The sequence below is a fragment of the Rhincodon typus genome, chromosome 9 (assembly GCF_021869965.1).
Source record: "Rhincodon typus isolate 14 chromosome 9, sRhiTyp1.1, whole genome shotgun sequence".
Lineage (NCBI taxonomy): Eukaryota > Metazoa > Chordata > Chondrichthyes > Orectolobiformes > Rhincodontidae > Rhincodon > Rhincodon typus.
The window spans coordinates 42,945,441-42,964,275 of NC_063340.1; the positions used below are offsets into that span (position 1 = coordinate 42,945,441).

The following is an 18,835-nucleotide window of genomic DNA, read 5'->3' on the forward strand; positions in this document are numbered from 1 at the left end:
TTCCTTGTTTCTTTAATATCAATTCTCTGGTTTCAGACTATAATGGATCAACATTAGTCTTCCCTAATCCTCCTCTTTATATACTAAAAGAAGCTCTTATAGACCCTTGCAAATTTACTGCCAAACTCTCTTTTTTTCTTTCAATCAATTTCTTGGCTCTCCTTTGAATTCTAAACTGCTCCTAGTGGTCAGGCTTGCTATTCTTTACAGATGAACATCCACAACAGCAACAAGCTACTCCTCAAACCCGAAGATGTGCATTCCACTCCCGTACATCTGGATGAGGCATTCCACTCCCGTACATCTCAATTCCTTCGCCTCCGCCGCATCTGCTCCCAGGATGAGGCATTCCACTCCCGTACATCTCAGCTGTCCTCGTTTTTCAAGGACCGTAACTTCCCCCCGCTCAGTGGTCGAGAACGCCCTCAACCGTGTCTCCCACATCTCCCGCAACTCATCCCTCACACCCCGTCCACGCAATAAGAACCAAAAAAGAATCCCCCTCGTCCTCACGTACCACCCCACCAACCTCCGGATCCAACGCATCATCCTCCGACACTTCCGCCATCTGCAATCCGACCCCACCACCAAAGACATCGTTCCCTCCCCACCCTTATCTGCTTTCCGGAGGGACCACTCTCTCCGTGACTCCCTTGTCCGCTCCACACTCCCCTCCAGCCCCACCATACCCGGCACTTTTCCCTGCAACCGCAGGAAGTGCTACACCTGCCCCCATACCTCCTCCCTCACCCCCATCCCAGGCCCCAAGAAGACTTTCCACATCAAGCAGATGTTCACCTGCACATCTGCCAATGTGGTATACTGCGTCCGCTGTACCCGGTGTGGCCTCCTCTACATCGGGGAAACCAAGCGGAGGCTTGGGGACCGCTTTGCAGAACACCTACGCTCGGTTCGCAATAAATAACTGCACCTCCCAGTCGCGAATCATTTCAACTCCCCCTCCCATTCCACAGATGACATGTCCATCCTGGGCCTCCTGCAGTGCCACAACGATGCCACCCAAAGGTTGCAGGAACAGCAACTCATATTCCGCTTGGGAACCCTGCAGCCCAATGGTATCAATGTGGATTTCACAATCTTCAAAATCTCCCCTCCCGCTACCGCATCCCAAAACCAGTCCAGCTCGTCCCCGCCTCCCTAACCTGTTCTTCCTCCCACCTATCCCCTCCTCCCACCTCAAGCCGCACCCCCATCTCCTACCTAATAACCTCATCCCGCCCCCTTGACCTGTCCGTCCTCCCTGGACTGACCTATCCCCTCCCTAACTCACCACCTACACTCACCTTCACTGGCTCCATCCCCGCCTCTTCGACCTGTTTGTTTCCTCTCCACCTATCCTCTCCTCTATCCATCTTCTATCCGCCTCCCACTCTCTCCTTATTTATTTCAGAACCCCCTTCCCCTCCCCCATTTCTGATGAAGGGTCTAGGCCCGAAACGTCAGCCTTTCTGCTCCTATGATGCTGCTTGGCCTGCTGTGTTCATCCAGCCCTGCACCTTGTTGTCTCTACTCCTCAAACCTGCTCAGCCATTTACCAAGATAATGGTTGATCTAATTACAACTTTAAATGCACATTTTTGCCTATTCCTGATAATCTTTCAGCCCCTTGTTTAACAAGAATCTGTCTACCTCCACCTTAAAAATATTCAAGAACTGTCCTTTCACCACCTATTCAGAAGAGAGCTTCAAAAACTCATGACCTGTGAGAGAGAGATTTTCACTTAGTCTCTACTTTAAACGGCACTCCTGATTTTTAAATATTGATCCCTAGTGCTAGATTCTCCCATAAGAGGAAATATCCTCTCTATATCTACCCTGTCAAGACCCTTCAAAATTTTAAATGTTTCAATCAAGTCACCTCTTATTGTTCTACTCCAGCAGATGCAATCCTGGCCTGCCCACCCTTTCCTTTTCTGTTTCTAAATAATAGTCCAGAGGACTTAGTCTGAACTGCTTCCAACACATTTACATTCTTCCTTAAATAAGGTGGCCAATAATGTGCATAATACTCCAGATGCAGTCTTCCTATTACCCAGTATAACTGAAGTATAACTTATTTTTGTGTTTGATTCCCCTCACAATAATGCAAACATTCTATTAACCTTGCTAATTAATTACAGTACCTGGATACTAACCTTTTGTGATTCACTCATAAAGATACACAGATCATGTCTATCCGGTAATCCTCAACTCCACTTTCCTGCCTTTTCCCCATAATTCTTGATTCCCTTACTAGTTAAAAATCTGTATATCTCAGCCTGGAATATACTTCCTCTATTGTAAAGAATTTCACAGATTTGCTACCTTCTGCGAGAAGAAATTAATCCTAATCTTTGTCTTAAACATGCAAACCCTTTTCTAGTCGTATACTCTCCAAAAGGCAAAAGAACTTTTCTTCATCTAGTCAAGTTTCCTATGGATCTTGTACATTTCAATAAGATCACCTCTCATTCTTCTATATTCCAGTAAGTACAGGCCCAATCCACTCCACCTGTCCTCATAAAATAGTCCCTCCATATCTGGTATCAGCCTAATTAACTTACTCTGGACTGCCTCCAATACCATTATATCTTCCCTTCGATAAGGTGCCCAAAACTGTTCTGTATTCAAGCTGTGGTCTGACTAGTGCTATTGTATTGTTTTAGCAAAACCTCCCTATTTTTAAACTCCATTCTCTTTGAAATGAAAGCTAACATTTGGTTTGCTTTCCCTAATACTTGCTGAAAAGAAGAGGCAGTAGTGCATGCTGAAGATGTGGGCAATGGTAACCTGAATGTGATAGAAAGGAACAGAATATGCCAAGTACATCTGATTGGGAGGAGTCTGCAACAAGTCAGAAATGCTGTGTAATTGACCTGTAGGAGTGTGCATCGAATCAGCATCACTGTGAAGCAGGCTGAGCAAGGGAGAGGAGGAGCCTGTGCTTCTGAAAGAGCCATGGGGAGATGAGAGCAGCAGCTTCATAAAGAGCAGGTGGGAGAACAGAGTCAGTAGCTTCATAAAGTGATGGGCAATGATGGCGGGAGATAAAAACCAGTGGCAGAGAGCTCCTTCAAATTGTTTCTTTCTGCAAAAGCTAAAGTCATATCACAGTAAAACAAATAGGTGATTGCTGGGTATTTCACCCCTGTTTTTCAAGTGGGAAATTTGTTTAAATCAGGAAGCGTTATTACAGCTGAAAATACAGTTAAGAACTTCACCCTTAAGATATTTAGCATAAAAATTAATTAATTGAATTGAATAGAGATGACTCAGCAGATGATGTATCGCAGCTGTAATATAATGAGCCAGTGCGAATCATGGTGACCACATCTGCAGCAAGGATTGGCCATTGGAGAAACATTGACTGAGCATTGATGACTTGGAGTCCGAGTTAGAGACACTGTGACATATCAGGGAAGGAAGATAGTTACCTGGATACTGTTTCAGGAGGCAGTCGGATTAATTACGTCAGATCAGGTGACTATGTGGAGTTTGCACATTCTCCCCTTGTCTGCATGGGTTTCCTGCAGGTGCTCCGGTTTCCTCCCACAGTCCAAAGATGTGCAGGCTAGGTGGATTGGCCATGCTAAATTGCCCATACTGCCTGTTAGACATGGGAAATGCAGGGGTAGAGGAATGCTCTTCGGAGGGACGGTGTGGACTTGTTGGGTCGAATAGCCTGTTTCCACACTGTAAGGATTCTGTGATTAATTACGTCAGATTTGGTCTGTGGTCAGGGATACGTAGATGAAACTGTGAATGTGGCAGATTCGGGGATTCAGAATCAAGCTTCAGAGGAGCCTCAGCCAACGACCTCATCTGTTAGGTACAAGGTTCTTGTTCCTGGTGTGGACATGGGAACAGACTACAGAGAAGTTATGAGTGAACTGACCACAAAATGGTCCAGAATACCATTCAAGTAGCGGGAGAAAAGAGTAATGTGGTAATAATGGAGGATAGCATAGCGAAGGGAATAAATACTGTCTTCTGCAGTAAAAATAGAGTCCTGAAGGCTGCCAAGGGTCAAAATATTTCTTTCAGGTTAAAGAGGAATTTGGAGTGTGACAGGATGGATCTCGTTATCATGCTTTGTATAGGTCCCAAAAACATAGGTTGGACTAGGAAAGACGTTATGTTGAGGGATTACGAGCAGCACAGGTGAATTGAAAAGCAAAGCCACAAAGGCAATAATCCCCAAATTACTATCTGAAATAAGATAAGTGGGCGTAGGGTCAATAAGATTAGAGAGATAGATGTGTGACTCGGGGAGAAATAGGTTCTGATCCATGGACACTGTCACCAGCGCTGAGGTGAGAGAGAGCTGTTCTGTTGGGACGCACTTCGTTTGAACCATACGGGGGGACTAGTGTCCTGGTGAATTGTATAACTAGCATTGTGGATAGGTTTTACACTGATTAGTTTGCAGGTGGGGAGGGTTGAATTGAAATGAATTCTCAAAATTCAAAAAGAAACGAGCAGAGATACAGGATAGTGAAGAAGCAAACGATAAACAAAGTATAACAAAAAGAAGTAAAAAATACATGCAAAAGTATGAAGCAGAAATTAATCAGAGACAAGAATATTGCTAAACAGTCAAAGTTTAAGGTACTTTATTTGAATTCACGTAGAATTTGCAACAAAATAGATGAATTTATGGCACAAATAGAAGTAAATGAATATGTCTTAATAGCTAATATGAAGATGTGGTCGTGGGGTGACTAAGACTGGGAACTCAATATTCAATAGCATTCATTAGAATAGGAAAAAAAAGAAAAAGGAGGTGGTACTTTTTTTTGTTTGGCAAAAGAAAGTATCAGTGTGATGGTGAGTCGTGATAAAGGCGCAATAGATCATGATGTGGAATCAGGGGTATAAATGAGGATGGCAAGGAAAAGAAGCCACGGTTGGGAGTCCTCTGTAACTCTGTGGAGATACCTCACTATAGGACAAAATTTAGTGGATGCATGTATGAAGGGCAATTATCATGGTCGATTTTAAACTGCATATTCATTAGACATATCAGATCGGCAAGAGTAATATAGAAGGCAAGTTTCTAGAGTGTAGCAAGATTGCTTCTTAGGGCAGTATGTCGCAGAAACCTATATGGGAACAGGCTCTTTGAAATCTAGTAATGTGTAATGAGGTAGGATTTAGCAAGAGATCTCTTAGTTAAGGATCTTCTAGGGTTAGCAATTGTGTCATTGTAGAATTTCAAAAGCAATTTGAAGGAGACACCAACTTGGGACTCAAACCAGCAACCTCAACTTCGCAGGCTGGGAAAATAGACTAAGGGAAAAATATGCAGATGAGCAGTGGCAGACATTTAAGCAGATATTTCATAATGCTCAGTAAAAATTTATACCTGTCAAAAATAAGGATTCACTGAGAATCATGAAACCACCTGTGGTTAATAGGCAGTCAAAGAGACTATCCATTCAAAATTTAAAGCGTATGAAGCATCAAAATAGTGATAGGCTAGAGGATCATTGAATCCCTACAGTGTGGAAACAGGCCCTTTGGCCCAACAAGTCCACACTGACCCTTGGAGCATCCCACCTGGACCCATCCCCCTATAACCCACACACCCTGAACACTATGGGCGATTTAGCATGGCCAATCCACCTAGCCTGCATATCTTTGGACTGTGGGAGGAAACCCATGCAGACAGGGAGAATGTGCAAACTCCACACAGACAGTTGCCTGAGGCTGGAATTGAACCTGGGTCGCTGGTGCTGTGAGGCTGCAGTGCTAACCACTGAGCCCACCATGCTGCCCCAAGAGGTTTGGGATTTTTTTAGGAACGAGCAGTGGATGATGGAAAAGCTAATAAAGAGGGAGGAAGCTGAGTATGAAAGTAAATCGCCAAAAAAAAAATAAACAGCAAGAGTTTCAAAAGGTCTATAAAGAGACTAGCTAGACTAATGGCCCCACCTTTACAGCATGCAACTGGGAAGTTGATCATAGGGAACAGAGAAGTAGCAAATAATTTATACCAATATTTTTCATCGGCCTTCACAGAGGAGGACACTATAAACATCCCAAAGGTAACAGATAGGCAAGGTGCTCATGGGAGGAAAAATGTTGGCGTATTCCCTATCCCAAGCAATAAAGTATTTGACAAACTAATGGAATTAAAGGCAAATAGGTTGCCAGTACCTTATGGACTGCATACAAGGGTTTTAAAGGGAGTGTCTGCAGAAGTAGTGGAGGCATTGCTCGAAATACTTCACAACTCGATGAATGCTAGAAGGGTTCCAGCAGATTTCAAAACCCCATTCAATTATGAAGAGAAGACACTATAGACCAATTAGCCTATCATCTGTCATAGAATCACTGCAGTGCAGATAGAGGCCATTTGGCTCAGCAAGTCTGCACCAGCGCTCCAAAGAGCATCCCACCCTATCAACGTAACCTCAGTTACCATAGTTAACACAACCAACCTGCACACTACAGGACAATTTAGCGTAGCCAGTCCACCCAATCTGCAAATCTTTGGGCTGTGGGAGGAAACCAGAGCACTTGGCAGAAACCCACGCAGATATTGGGAGAATGTGGAAACCCACACAGTTGCCCATGGCTAGAATCAAACTTGAGTCCCTGGCACTGTGAGGGAGCGGTGCTAACCATTGTGAAATACTAGAGTCTGTCATTAAGAAAGATATAGAACATAGAACATTACAGCGCAGTACAGGCCCTTCGGCCCTCGATGTTGCGCCGACCTGTGAAACCAATCTGAAGCCCATCTAACCTACACTATTCCATTATCATCCATATGTTTATCCAATGACCATTTAAATGCCCTTAAAGTTGGCGAGTCTACTACTGTTGCATGCAGGGCATTCCACGCCCTTACTACTCTCTGAGTAAAGAACCTACCTCTGACATTTGTCCTATATCTGTCACCCCTCAAATTAAAGCTATGTCCCCTCGTGCTAGCCATCACCATCCGAGGAAAAAGGCTCCCGCTGTCCACCCTATCTAATCCTCTGATCATCTTGTATGTCTCTATTAAGTCACCTCTTAACCTTCTTCTCTCTAACGAAAACAGTCTCAAGTCCCTCAGCCTTTCCTCATAAGACCTTCCCTCCATACCAGGCAACATCCTGGTAAATCTCCTCTGCACCCTTTCCAATGCTTCCACATCCTTCCTATAATGCAGTGACCAGAACTGTACGCAATAGTCCAAGTGCGGCCGCACCAGAGTTTTGTACAGCTGCAACATGACCTCATGGCTCCGAAACTCAATCCCTCTACCAATAAAAGCTAACACACCGTACACCTTCTTAACAACCCTATCAACAGGAAATGAAGATTTACATTATTCAAGGGAAATCATGTTGACAAATTTCTCCGTGTTCACTGAGGGATATAACATGCAGAGTTGATACAGTGGAACCCGTAGATGTAGTGTATCCGGATTTCCAAAAGGCATTCGATAAGGTGCCACGTAAAAGATTATTGCACAAAATAGGAGCTTACGGTATTGGGGGCAATGTATTAGCCTGGACTGAGGATTGGTTAATACAGAAGAAAGAGAATCAGGATTGAGTTTTTTTTTCAGGTGAAGAGAAATAACTAGTGGAGTGCCACAAAGATCAGTCCTAGGACTTCAATAATTTCCCATATATAAATAATTTGAAGGAGGGGATAGAGTGTAATTTATTCAAATTTATTACCAATACAAATATAGATGGGAGGGTGTATTGTGATGAAGACATGAGGGAGTCTGCAAGGGAATATAGATAGGTTGGGTGAGTAAGCAAAAAGTTGCCAGATAGAGTTTAGTAGGAAAGTGTGAGGACATGCACTTCTATAGGAAGAATAAAGCAAAATATTATATAAATGGACAGAGATTCCAAAAATATGCACAGTGACGAAGGATCTGGGTGTTCGTGTGCTTGAAACACAAAATGCATGCAGGTGTAGGAGGTAATTAAGAAGGCAAATAGAATTTCGACCCTTATTGTGAGATGGTTGGAGTTTAAAAGCAGCTAGGTCTTGTCACAACTGTACAAGGTGTTTGGTACTGTGTCCAGTTTTGGTCCCTGTAATTTTAAAAAGGACATACTGACATTAGAGGCTGTTCTAAAAGTGATCCCTGAGATGAAGGCGTTGACTTAGCAAGAACTGCTAAGCAAGTTTGGCCTTTATTTGTTAGAATGTGGATTCTGAGTGGGGCTTGACGGTTAGATGTTGAAAAGATGTTCTGTGGCTCAAGGGCAGCATGGTGGCTCAGTGGTTAGCACTGCTGCCTCACTGCGCCAGGACCCAGGTTCGATTCCAGCCTTGAGTGACTGTCTGTGTGGAGTTTGTACATCCCTGCTTGTGTCTACATGGGTTTCCTCCGGTTTCCTCCCACAGTCCAAAGATGTGCAGGTTAGGTGGATTGGCTATGCTAAATTGCCCATAGTATTTCGGATGGGATAGGTCTGGGTGGGATGCTCTTCAGAGGGATGGTGTGGACTTGATGGGCTGAATAGCATGCTTCTACACTGCAGGGATTCTATTCTAGTGGGATAGTCTTGAATTAGGGGACATAGTTCCCCTTAGAATAAAGGGATACTCATTTAAAACTAAGATATCTGGAATTCTCCACCCCAGAGTTGTGCTGGTCAGATCACAATGTATTTAAAGAGGAGATAGGTTTTTGAAATTTCAGGGAGTTGATGGCTTCACTGAGCTGGCACAAAAGTTGAATGAGGTCTAGTGCAGTTCGATCATGATCTTGTTGAATGGAGGGGCAAGCTTGCAGGGCCAAATGGTGCCCCCCTCCTATTTTTTATTTTCTTACATGAGCCCATAGTGTCTGAACAAGGAAAACTGGTAAGAAGACAGAAATAACAGTTCTTTATTGAATGTACATGTCGCTTGTCGTGCAAGATGAATTGATGGCACAAATAGAAATAACTTGATATGACATAATAACCATTAGAGTGAACAAGATCAAGGAAATAAGTATTCAAGATGCTTGATATTTCAGAAGGTTAGGCAGAAAAAAAAATAGGTGAGAAAGCTCAGTTAACCAAATATTTGAGATGTGTACAATGTTGTGAAATGATCTTGTCTTGGAAAATCAAAATCGACTTTGGAGGCAGACAAAACTTGTGCTTCTGTCTGTTTCTGTGGCTTGATTTTCCAGAAACAGTTCACCAGCTTGTAAGCTTAAAGACTCTACTGTGTATCAAGCATAGATGACAAGGAGACAGTCCTAGTCCTAGTCGGACTCCTACTGCCTGCCATAGCTTTTGGAAGGATTTGCAGTTTGATAATTTACTTGTTTGGTCATATTATGAATGCTATCCCTTGCACCATAGGACCACCTCAACACAAGTTCACATAAAAATTCAAAACCTTTACTGTGATTCTTCCCTAGAGGAATAGAATTGAAAAGCTCTGTTAAAGATATGAGTCCTGTGCACAGTACCTAGCATGTTTTTCAGGAGTGCTTTCAATGTTGCAATGAATAACATGAGCTTATGAGCTCCCGTCTACGGAAATGTGTTTCCTCAGGTTTTACCAGGTTAGGGTATTAAATGAAGACTGCCAGAACACGTGGAGCTTATAACTGTCTTTGGAGTTAATGAAAATTGAGAGCGATGTATAATGTGTAGCTGCATCAATATCGCTTTCACATTGTTACAGAAAAGTCATAACTACTAATGTGCTCCACCCTCCGCCTATCCACACCTTCCTTCAGTGGTTATTAGATACTAGTGCTCTAACAATAAATATTAGTAGATGAATCCTACCGTCGGAATCTTCCAGGTCTGCCTGGAACCTTTAGAAGGGAAGTTGAGGATCCTTAATTGGGATGATTGCAAAGAAAGCTGAGGAATGGACAGTGGCTATGGAAATAGAAAGAAAATGAGAAAACTAGAACTAGAAGTGCAAGAAAAAGATAAACTGAGTCAGAGTCATACAGCACAGAAACAGACCCTTCGGTCCAATCAGTCCATGTCAACGATAATCCCAAGCTAAACTGGTCCCACCTGACTGCGCTTGGCCCACATTCGTCCAAACATTTCATATTCGTGTATTTATCTAAATGGCTTTTAAAGTTTGTAACTGTACCCGCATCCACCACTTCCTCTAGAAGGTCATTCTACAAAAGAACCACTCCCTGGAAAAACAAAGCTCTTTGTACCTTCTGAAATCTTTCTCCTTTCATCTTAAAAATATGCTCCCTAATCTTGAAATCTCCCACCCGAGGGAAAAGATGCCTGCCACTCACCTTATTTATACCCCTCATGACCTTACAAACCTCTATAACGTCACCTGTCAACCTCCTACGCTCCAGTGAAAAAGATCCCAGCCTACCCAACCTCTCCTTGTAACTCAAACCCTCCATTCCTGGCAACATCCTGTGAATCTCTTCTCCAGCTTAGTAATATCCTTCTGTAACAGGGTGACCAGAACTGCTCACCGTACTCCAGAAGAGGCCTCCCCAACATCCTGTACAACCTCAATATAATGTCCTAAATCCTATACTCAAGGATCTGAGCAATGAAGGCAAGCATGCTAAATACCTTCTTAACCACCCTATCTATATGTGACACAAACTTCAAAGAACTATGTACCTGAACCCAAGGCCCTACTTTTAATTGTATAAGTCCTGTCTTTGTTTGATTTACCAAAATGTAGTACCTTGTATTTATCCAAATTAAAGTCCGTCCTCCAGCTCATTGACCTAATTAAACAAGATCTCTTTGTAATCTTAGATTCTTCACTCTCCACTATACCACCAATCTTAGTGTCATCCACAAACTTACTAACCATGCCTTTTGTATTTGCTTCTAAGTCATTTACACAAATGACAAACAAAAGTAGAACCAGCATCAATCCCTGTGGAACAGCAGATGTGTGGAAACATCACTAAGTCTAAAATGGAACAGTTGAAGCAAGAGACATTAGAGATTACTGCAGGCCCTGGTGGGAAGAATCTGACTCATAATTTCAAGTCCAGTGTGGAACTGTTTAAGTTTATGCAGACCCTACAGAAATTTGATAGAAAGGATGTAAAGGCATTCTTCATGTCATTTGAGAAACTGCTAGCTAAATTAATTGGGCTAAAGAGGAATGGGCGTTGAAAATACAAACCAGTTTGACAGGTAAATTGCAGGAAATTTACGCTTCATTGTCAGAGGAGATTTCTTGGGATTATGACACTAAAAAGAAAACTATATTTGCTGTATACGAGTTAGAGCCTGAAGCATATTAAGCAAAGGTTCCAGAATTTAAGGAAACTGCCTAAGCCAACCTCTATTAAATTCAGAACTGTTAACCAAAATAATTTTGACAGATGGATACAAACTTTTGATGTTGAAACAATGTATGAAGCTCTTAAAGAGGTTACTCTCTTTGAGGAATTTAAAAACTGACTACCTTCCATCATAAGAACCCAAGTTAAGGACCAAGGGCTTGCAAGTGCTAGACAGGCACAATTAATAGCCGATGCATATGAACTAATCCATAAAACCAAACCTTTTTTCCGCCAACCCCATACATTTGAAAGGAATAGAAAATGGGAGAATGAAAGGAAAGCACGTAGCCAAAGTAAGAAATGGATAGCTCGAAATGCCCCAATCTCTTCCTCAAATCAGAAGGGAAAGTACTGAGTATGGCAGTGAGAATCAGAAGCTGAGGTGTTTCCATTGTAACAAGGTGGGACACTCTCATTAAAATGCTAGAAGTTGAGGGGAAAACCCTCAAGAATGAGTCCAAAAAGGAAACAGAAGGAAAGTTCAATGGATCAGATTGTCGCTTTAAGTACAACCAAGAAACTGCTGTGAGTGTAGAAGGAGAGATATGAAAATGTTTATCTAAAGGGAAGATAATTCCAAAGAGGCTTCGGTATTGTTGTTAGCTCTTTAACACTTTAAAGTGTGTACTCGGCACAATAACAAGGATCATAATCCACTAGCCTTCATTGAAAAGATTTTAGAAATCGGAATGTGAGACTGTGGATGGAGTCTTTTGTTATGTTCATTTAATTTAAAAATTGTTTATCGAACAGGAAAAGAGAATGTAATTGTGAATGCATTTTCCCGAATGTAAAATGTGGAAGTAAATGAAATGTTTTAAAAATGTTTTAAGATGTATAAGGTTTCCTCATGGGGAAGAAAGAATAAATGGATGTAAGTCCTGTGTTTTGTTGTTTGTACATCCCATGTTTTGTAATGAAGCACATTTTTGAAAGACCATTTTGTATTCTTATTGTATTTTATTTTCCATATCTATTTATTTTTGTGTTTTAAAAACTATGGACCAAAATGAGAGAGAACTGATTTCCAAGGATGGCTGCATGTTTTGAAAATAAAGAATTTGATAACTGTTGCGAACACTGTGTAGCTGCTGGTTCCAGCAAAGTGCAGACAAACTAGAGCTGTCGGGTTGTTTACAAGTAACGCTGATCGGTTGTCAGTGAGCTGAACAGCTTGGATTGTGAGTAAGACAGAGTGAAGCTAGTCGGGCCAGAAGAAAAGCCAGAAGGTCTGCAAAAACCAAAAACACACTCTCTCCATTCTGTGCAATAAGCCACTTTAAACCTGAGAAAACCAGCTTAGAACATAGAACATTACAGCGCAGTACAGGCCCTTCGGCCCTTGATGTTGCGCCGACCTGTGAAACCAATCTGAAGCCCATCTAACCTACACTATTCCATTATCATCCATATGTTTATCCAATGACCATTTAAATGCCCTTAAAGTTGGCGAGTCTACTACTTTTGCAGGCAGGGCATTCCACGCCCTTACTACTCTCTGAGTAAAGAACCTACCTCTGACATCTGTCCTATATCTATCACCCCTCAATTTAAAGCTATGTCCCCTCGTGCTAGCCATCACCATCTGAGGAAAAAGGCTCCCACTGTCCACCCTATCTAATCCTCTGATCATCTTGTATGTCTCTATTAAGTCACCTCTTAACCTTCTTCTCTCTAACGAAAACAGTCTCAAGTCCCTCAGCCTTTCCTCATAAGACCTTCCCTCCATACCAGGCAACATCCTGGTAAATCTCCTCTGCACCCTTTTTCCAATGCTTCCACATCCTTCCTATAATGCAGTGACCAGAACTGTACGCAATGCTCCAAGTGCGGCCGCACCAGAGTTTTGTACAGCTGCAACATGACCTCATGGCTCCGAAACTCAATCCCTCTACCAATAAAACCTAACATACTGTACGCCTTCTTAACAACGCTATCAACCTGGGTGGCAACTTTCAGTGATCTATGCACATGGACACCGAGATCTCTTTGCTCATCCACACTACCAAGAATCTTACCATTAGCTTATCTTTCCTTCAGCCGCTACAGGTTGTGACTTTGAATTGGACGAGTCAGAGACCATTCATAAGTAAACCAGCCACTCTGTGCCTATTGCAAACCAGTGGAAGCATTCAGAAAAAACAAGTTCGAGGAGAAACCTTCAGAACCAGCAAGAACCAACCCAACAGATTTTTTTGAATAGAGAAACTGTTTTTCAGTTTCCCCTTCTGTGTTTGTGTGTGTGTGTGTGTGTGTGTGTCTGTGTCTGTGTCTGTGTCTGTGTCTGTGTGGGGGGGGGGGGGCAATGGCCTAGTGGTATTGTCAGTGGACTGTTAATCCAGAGACCCGGATAATATTCTGGGGACCTGGCTTCAAATCCCACTATGGCAGACGGTGGAATTTGAATTCAATAAAATACCTCAAATTAAGGATCTAATGATGACTGTGAATCCATTGTCAATTTTCAGGAAAAACCCATCTGGTTCACTAATGTCCTTTAGGGAAGGAAATTGCTATCCTTACCTGGTCTGGCCTACATGTGACTCCAGACTCTCAGTAATGTGATTGATTCTGAACTGCCCTCTGGGCTATAAGGGATGGACAATAAATGCTGCCTAGCCAGTGACGTCCTCATCCCATTAATTAATAAAGGAGTAAAAAGGGGGACGTTTATAAGGGGTTTAGAGTTTTAATTTATACAGTTTACTTAATTGTTTACCTGTAGCTAGAACATAATTGCCTATAATATAGTATCCCTTGTTAATTCCAGAAACCTGGCCTTGTTTTCTGTCAAGCTAGGTCTGAGAAATAGGTAGTTTGTGCATTTCTTTAAAGTATTTAACTTTTATGATGACTTCAGTAATAGTGATGCCTGATTCCACTGCAATACTCCAACGAGTCATGACAAGACAAGATGAAATGAGCTTGAAAAGTAACAAAAGTTGCATTCACAATCTGCACCTCCTTCATTAACATAAAATGTATATTTTTCAATAGTAACAAAAAGAAATTATTTCGTATTAGATTTTAAATCTTCTTAAAATTACTCACTAAAAATGTAATTCCCAGGTGTAGCTTCAAACGAAGATTTGCTAGCTCATGGACCTAACTTCGACAATTGTAGCACTGGATCAAGAAGTCGAGGTAAACATTATATAATGTTCAAAATTAGTTGCATCGTATTACATTTGTCTTTGTGATGTTATGCTTGGCTTGCATTTGACATAATTGTTTTGATATATTTTCGCAAACTTCATTGCTCCTTTGCGTTTTTGTCTTTATAATATCTTCACCATTCTTGCCTGCTGAATTGCTTTGCCAAGCGTTTTCAACCTTCATGTTTTCTATTGTGACATCCATTTCTACAAAACGCCCAACCAATTAACATTAGATTTAAAAATGATCAACAGGGCTGGTTTATCCCATTTTCTTACAGCAAGTATAAGCTATGACAATATAAGAACTTATAGCAAGGCTCATTGTAAGAAGTAACTACACTTTAAACCAAAATATTCACATTTACATTAATGCATCCTTTATTTTAAAGGCATTCATTTTTTATGTATTTTGTAACGAGTAAGCTAAGTCAATCATAGCAGTTTAATGATTTAACTAATCACATTAATGGAAATAATATAATCTATCTGTGGTTGAAGTATCAGTATATTTAGAACATAATTCAAATATTTTGCCATATAATTTTAATCAGATATTATTTGTGGATTGAGGAGATATGAATTCTTTGTTCAGGTATTTATATTTGCATTTTTCCAAGTTGTTTTAGCCACCTGCCTCCCCTACAAAATATAGGGCGGAATCCTCTCGGCTGAACAGAGGAAGCTTTGAAAATTGAACCAGGAGCAGGCTTGCAAATAAGGGGTTAGATCAGCAGCCTGACATGTTCACATGTGGGCCATAGATATTAACCCATTGGTGGCGGGGGGAGGGGTCCTTTTCACACAAAAAGGGTGGTGCTTATTGAAATACATTGACAGGAGAATCTTAAGCTATGGTGACAAATCTGAGAGAATCGTGTGAGAATTCCGATGAGCTCTTGTCTGCATCAGGTGCAATAACTTGCATTTTTTGATTGTCTCGGGTGTTGAGATGAGATTGTTGCTAAAGAGTGGTAAAGTGTCGGTTAACCAGGATTATTGCTTGTCATCGTCCTCATTAACAGCAAAGTTTGTCTTATTAATATGCAGCTTTTTATTCTACCACCCATCGGATAGAAACAAAACGCCAAGAATTCCCAACATGAAAGTCATAGCAGGTATCTGCGAATCCAGCTTACAGCTTGCTCCTCGGACCACCACATTGGACGCCTGGTGCTGATATCTCTTACACAGTCCCACGCAGTGGTAACACTCACCCCATGTACGTGGACACTAGCATCTGACACACATCAGCTGCTCAGCACCATCATAACAATTCTGGTGCTAATGGTGCTAGCATGACCTGCATGGCCTTCCATGATCTGCCGATTGCCAATATTGATCTTTTGAATGGAAAGTGGCTTGGACCATGCTTAGAGTGGGTGGATCAAGTGTCAGTTTTATGGTCAAAAACCCTGGGCTCCACTTCTGCACTTTACTGGAAACTCTTTAAGGGGTAGTTGCATCTGTCATGCACGTGCAGAGTTCAGGTTCACATCATATGCAATCATATCATGCACGTGTAATCCATTCATTGTAAGATGTGGGATTCAAATGCTGGTTATAGCTCGTGTAGACGTGTTAGTGGTCCTTGCAAATTGCAGGTACATATCTCTGTGAAGCTGATGTTATCGCAGGTGATCTTAAAAGAGGCATCCATAGTCCACATGTACACAGATAAGGCAAGACGTCCTAGGATGCACAGGAGCACAGAACTGATTACCTGTCCACCTGCACTGTAAGTATAATGGAAGACTCTGATATGCAATTGTGCTTTTCATGAATAATTTGGGGCTGAGGGAGATGGGTATAATCTGCTATTATCTTTGTATCATGCCCAGTGGAGTACTCGTTGAAATAAGGTCCTTTGTCAAAATAGTGAATCGGCCATTCCGTGGCCCTCATCAGAATGCAAAATGTTGGATTCTATGGAGGAGCATGTTAAGCTGCCATTTGTAAGCAATGTGACTGTTGATTATTCCCATTGCTAAACACCTATTCTGTTACTTACGTTTCCAACACAGGTTCATGCCAGCATAACCAATGGATCCAGGCATTTGTGAATGTTGTGATTGCTGCCATGCGACAACATCCACAGAGATGGATCACAGAAATGTGCCAACAAGCCAGGGAGAAGCAGCAAGCTGTAGCAGAAGCCAAACAGCCTGCACCACATGAAGAGGCCACAGTTGAAGGCCATATCGGAATTCATTAGAAGCAGCAGAGTACCAGATTCTTTATTCCTCAATGCCATTTTGGCCTCGTGACCAAGGCATAATGTTAGCACAAGCTCTGGATATCTCGAGACACTGTTCGAGTGACCAATGCTAGCTGCTAGAATGGGATCAGCAACCTGTTAAATGAGTGGCTGTTCTGGCCTGGTAGCTGTCAACATGTCAGCTGTGTTGAATGTTTATGCAACTGGTTCCTTCCCAGAGAGCCACAGGTGACCTGTGTAGGATCTCTGTCATCCACCATAAATGCATCACCAATGCAAGATCACACCTCATCATCCCATCTCATTTCCCCATGACAAGATCAGTGCTACAGCCTGATTAGTAGGTTTCAGCAACATTGCTGGCTTTCACGTGCAGGGCACAATAGACCATACGCACGTTGCACTGACTAGGCCATGTCACAACACAACAGAGTTCATCCAATAGAAAGGAATTCCATTCCATCAATGTGCAAGTGATCTGTGATCATCCGTATCAACACTTTGTGCTTAGTAAGCTGGGATTTGCCACCTCTCTACTTCCTAGAGAATGCTTATGTTGCCACTGCGATTGAGAGTCCAGATGCCTACAAGACTGGTTACTGGGGGACAAGGGCTAACCTCTGCAGCCCCCCTGACTGACATGGAGCAGAGATGCAGTGCAGCCCATTTTACAACTAGATCCAAGATGGAGCATGTGAGAAGCCCACCAAAGATGCGATTCCACTGCTTGGCCCAGTCTAATGGGGCCCTGCATTTACTCCAAACTGAATATGCTGCATAATCCGAACATGCTCTTCACAGCTGGAGCAGACGAGGGAATGTGATGAATGCTGAGGAACTGGGAGAGCAGGAGCAAATTTCTAAGCAGAAGGATGAGAATGTTCAGAAAGAGAAACATACCCTTGTGCATGACAGGGCACAGCTGTGTGGGATGCTACATGTCAGGCAGGACTTAATTGGCATGCAAATCTAGCAGATGAGCTGCATTGAGTGACTGTAAAACACTTGTTGCTTGAAGCAGTTTGTTTGTATTCTGTGAGAGGTGAGGGGGAGAAATGCAGCCTCTGTTGATGTGATTTATGTTCACTTTTGGTTCCTATAAATAAAAATTAATATTATACATCAAATGAAGGCCTTTCTGTCTGCAGTGGCCTGAGAATGAACAATGGTGAATGCTGGGCTGCAGTGGTCTTTGGGGACAGAGTAGTAGTGGCTTTGAGAGGATTGTAAGTTTGCATGTGATTATGAAATGGTAAAGTGTGTGGCCTGGTACTTAAATAGCAATTGGGGTGGGAGTATGAATTTGCACGTGTAATACACTGTCTGTCTGCCATGTCGCCTCTGTGCTATTAGAAGCATTGGGCAATGGCTCCTGTGCTACTATGTTGCATTTGAAGGCAACTCCAGACTGCCATGCATGACCAGAGTCATGACCAGGCCTCCAAAATTATAGCACTGGTAGAGATGCTTATCTGTTCCAAGTTCCCAGAAGTGGTAGGTGGCTAGTGAAGTGAATCTGGGATACTCGTGCATAAGAAAAACTCAATAGGACTCATGGAGAGAAACACCCCATGAAACTCAATTAAAATTTAACCCAAAAAAGATAGCCATGACACTTAGCCAACGATTCATCCCTGATGGCATGTTCAAAATACCTATCTTCAGGAAGGGGAATACTAGGAGCTATCCACTTGCACATAGATTTATAAAGTCATATAGCATGGAAACAGATTCCCTTTGGTCCATCCAGTCCATACCAACTATAATCCCAAACTAAACTAGTCCTATCTGCCTGCGCTTGGCCCATATCCCTCCAAACCTTTCCTATCCATGTACCTATCCAAACATCTTTTAAATGTTGTAATTGTACCAACATGCATCACTTCTTCAGGAAGTTCATTCCACATTCTGTGTAAAACAAAATTTGCCCTTCATGTCTTTTTAAAATCTCTCTCCTCTCACCTTAATATGCCCCTTAGTCTTGAATTCCCCCATCCTAGGGAAAAGACAACTACCATTAACTCCTTTCTAAACTCCTCATTATTTTATAACCTTCTACAAGGTCACTTCTCAACCTCCTGCTCTCCAGGGATAAAAGTCCCAGCCAATCTAGCCTTTCCTTATAACTCAAGCCTTCCATACTTAGGAACATCCTGGTAAATCCCTTCTGAACTTCTCAAGCTTAATAATATCTTTCCT

General features: G+C 42.2%; 1 protein-coding gene across 7 annotated transcripts in view; it reads left to right on the top strand.

The window, feature by feature from the left end:
* ccdc88ab (coiled-coil domain containing 88Ab) overlaps positions 1-18,835 on the top strand; it is a 342,694-nt gene that overhangs the window by 303,763 nt on the left and 20,096 nt on the right. For all 7 annotated transcript variants that reach the window (XM_048601173.1, XM_048601174.1, XM_048601175.1 and 4 more), the window contains one exon: positions 14,333-14,407. In XM_048601173.1, the coding sequence (XP_048457130.1) occupies positions 14,333-14,407 (75 nt within the window). The remainder of the gene's footprint in view (positions 1-14,332; positions 14,408-18,835) is intronic.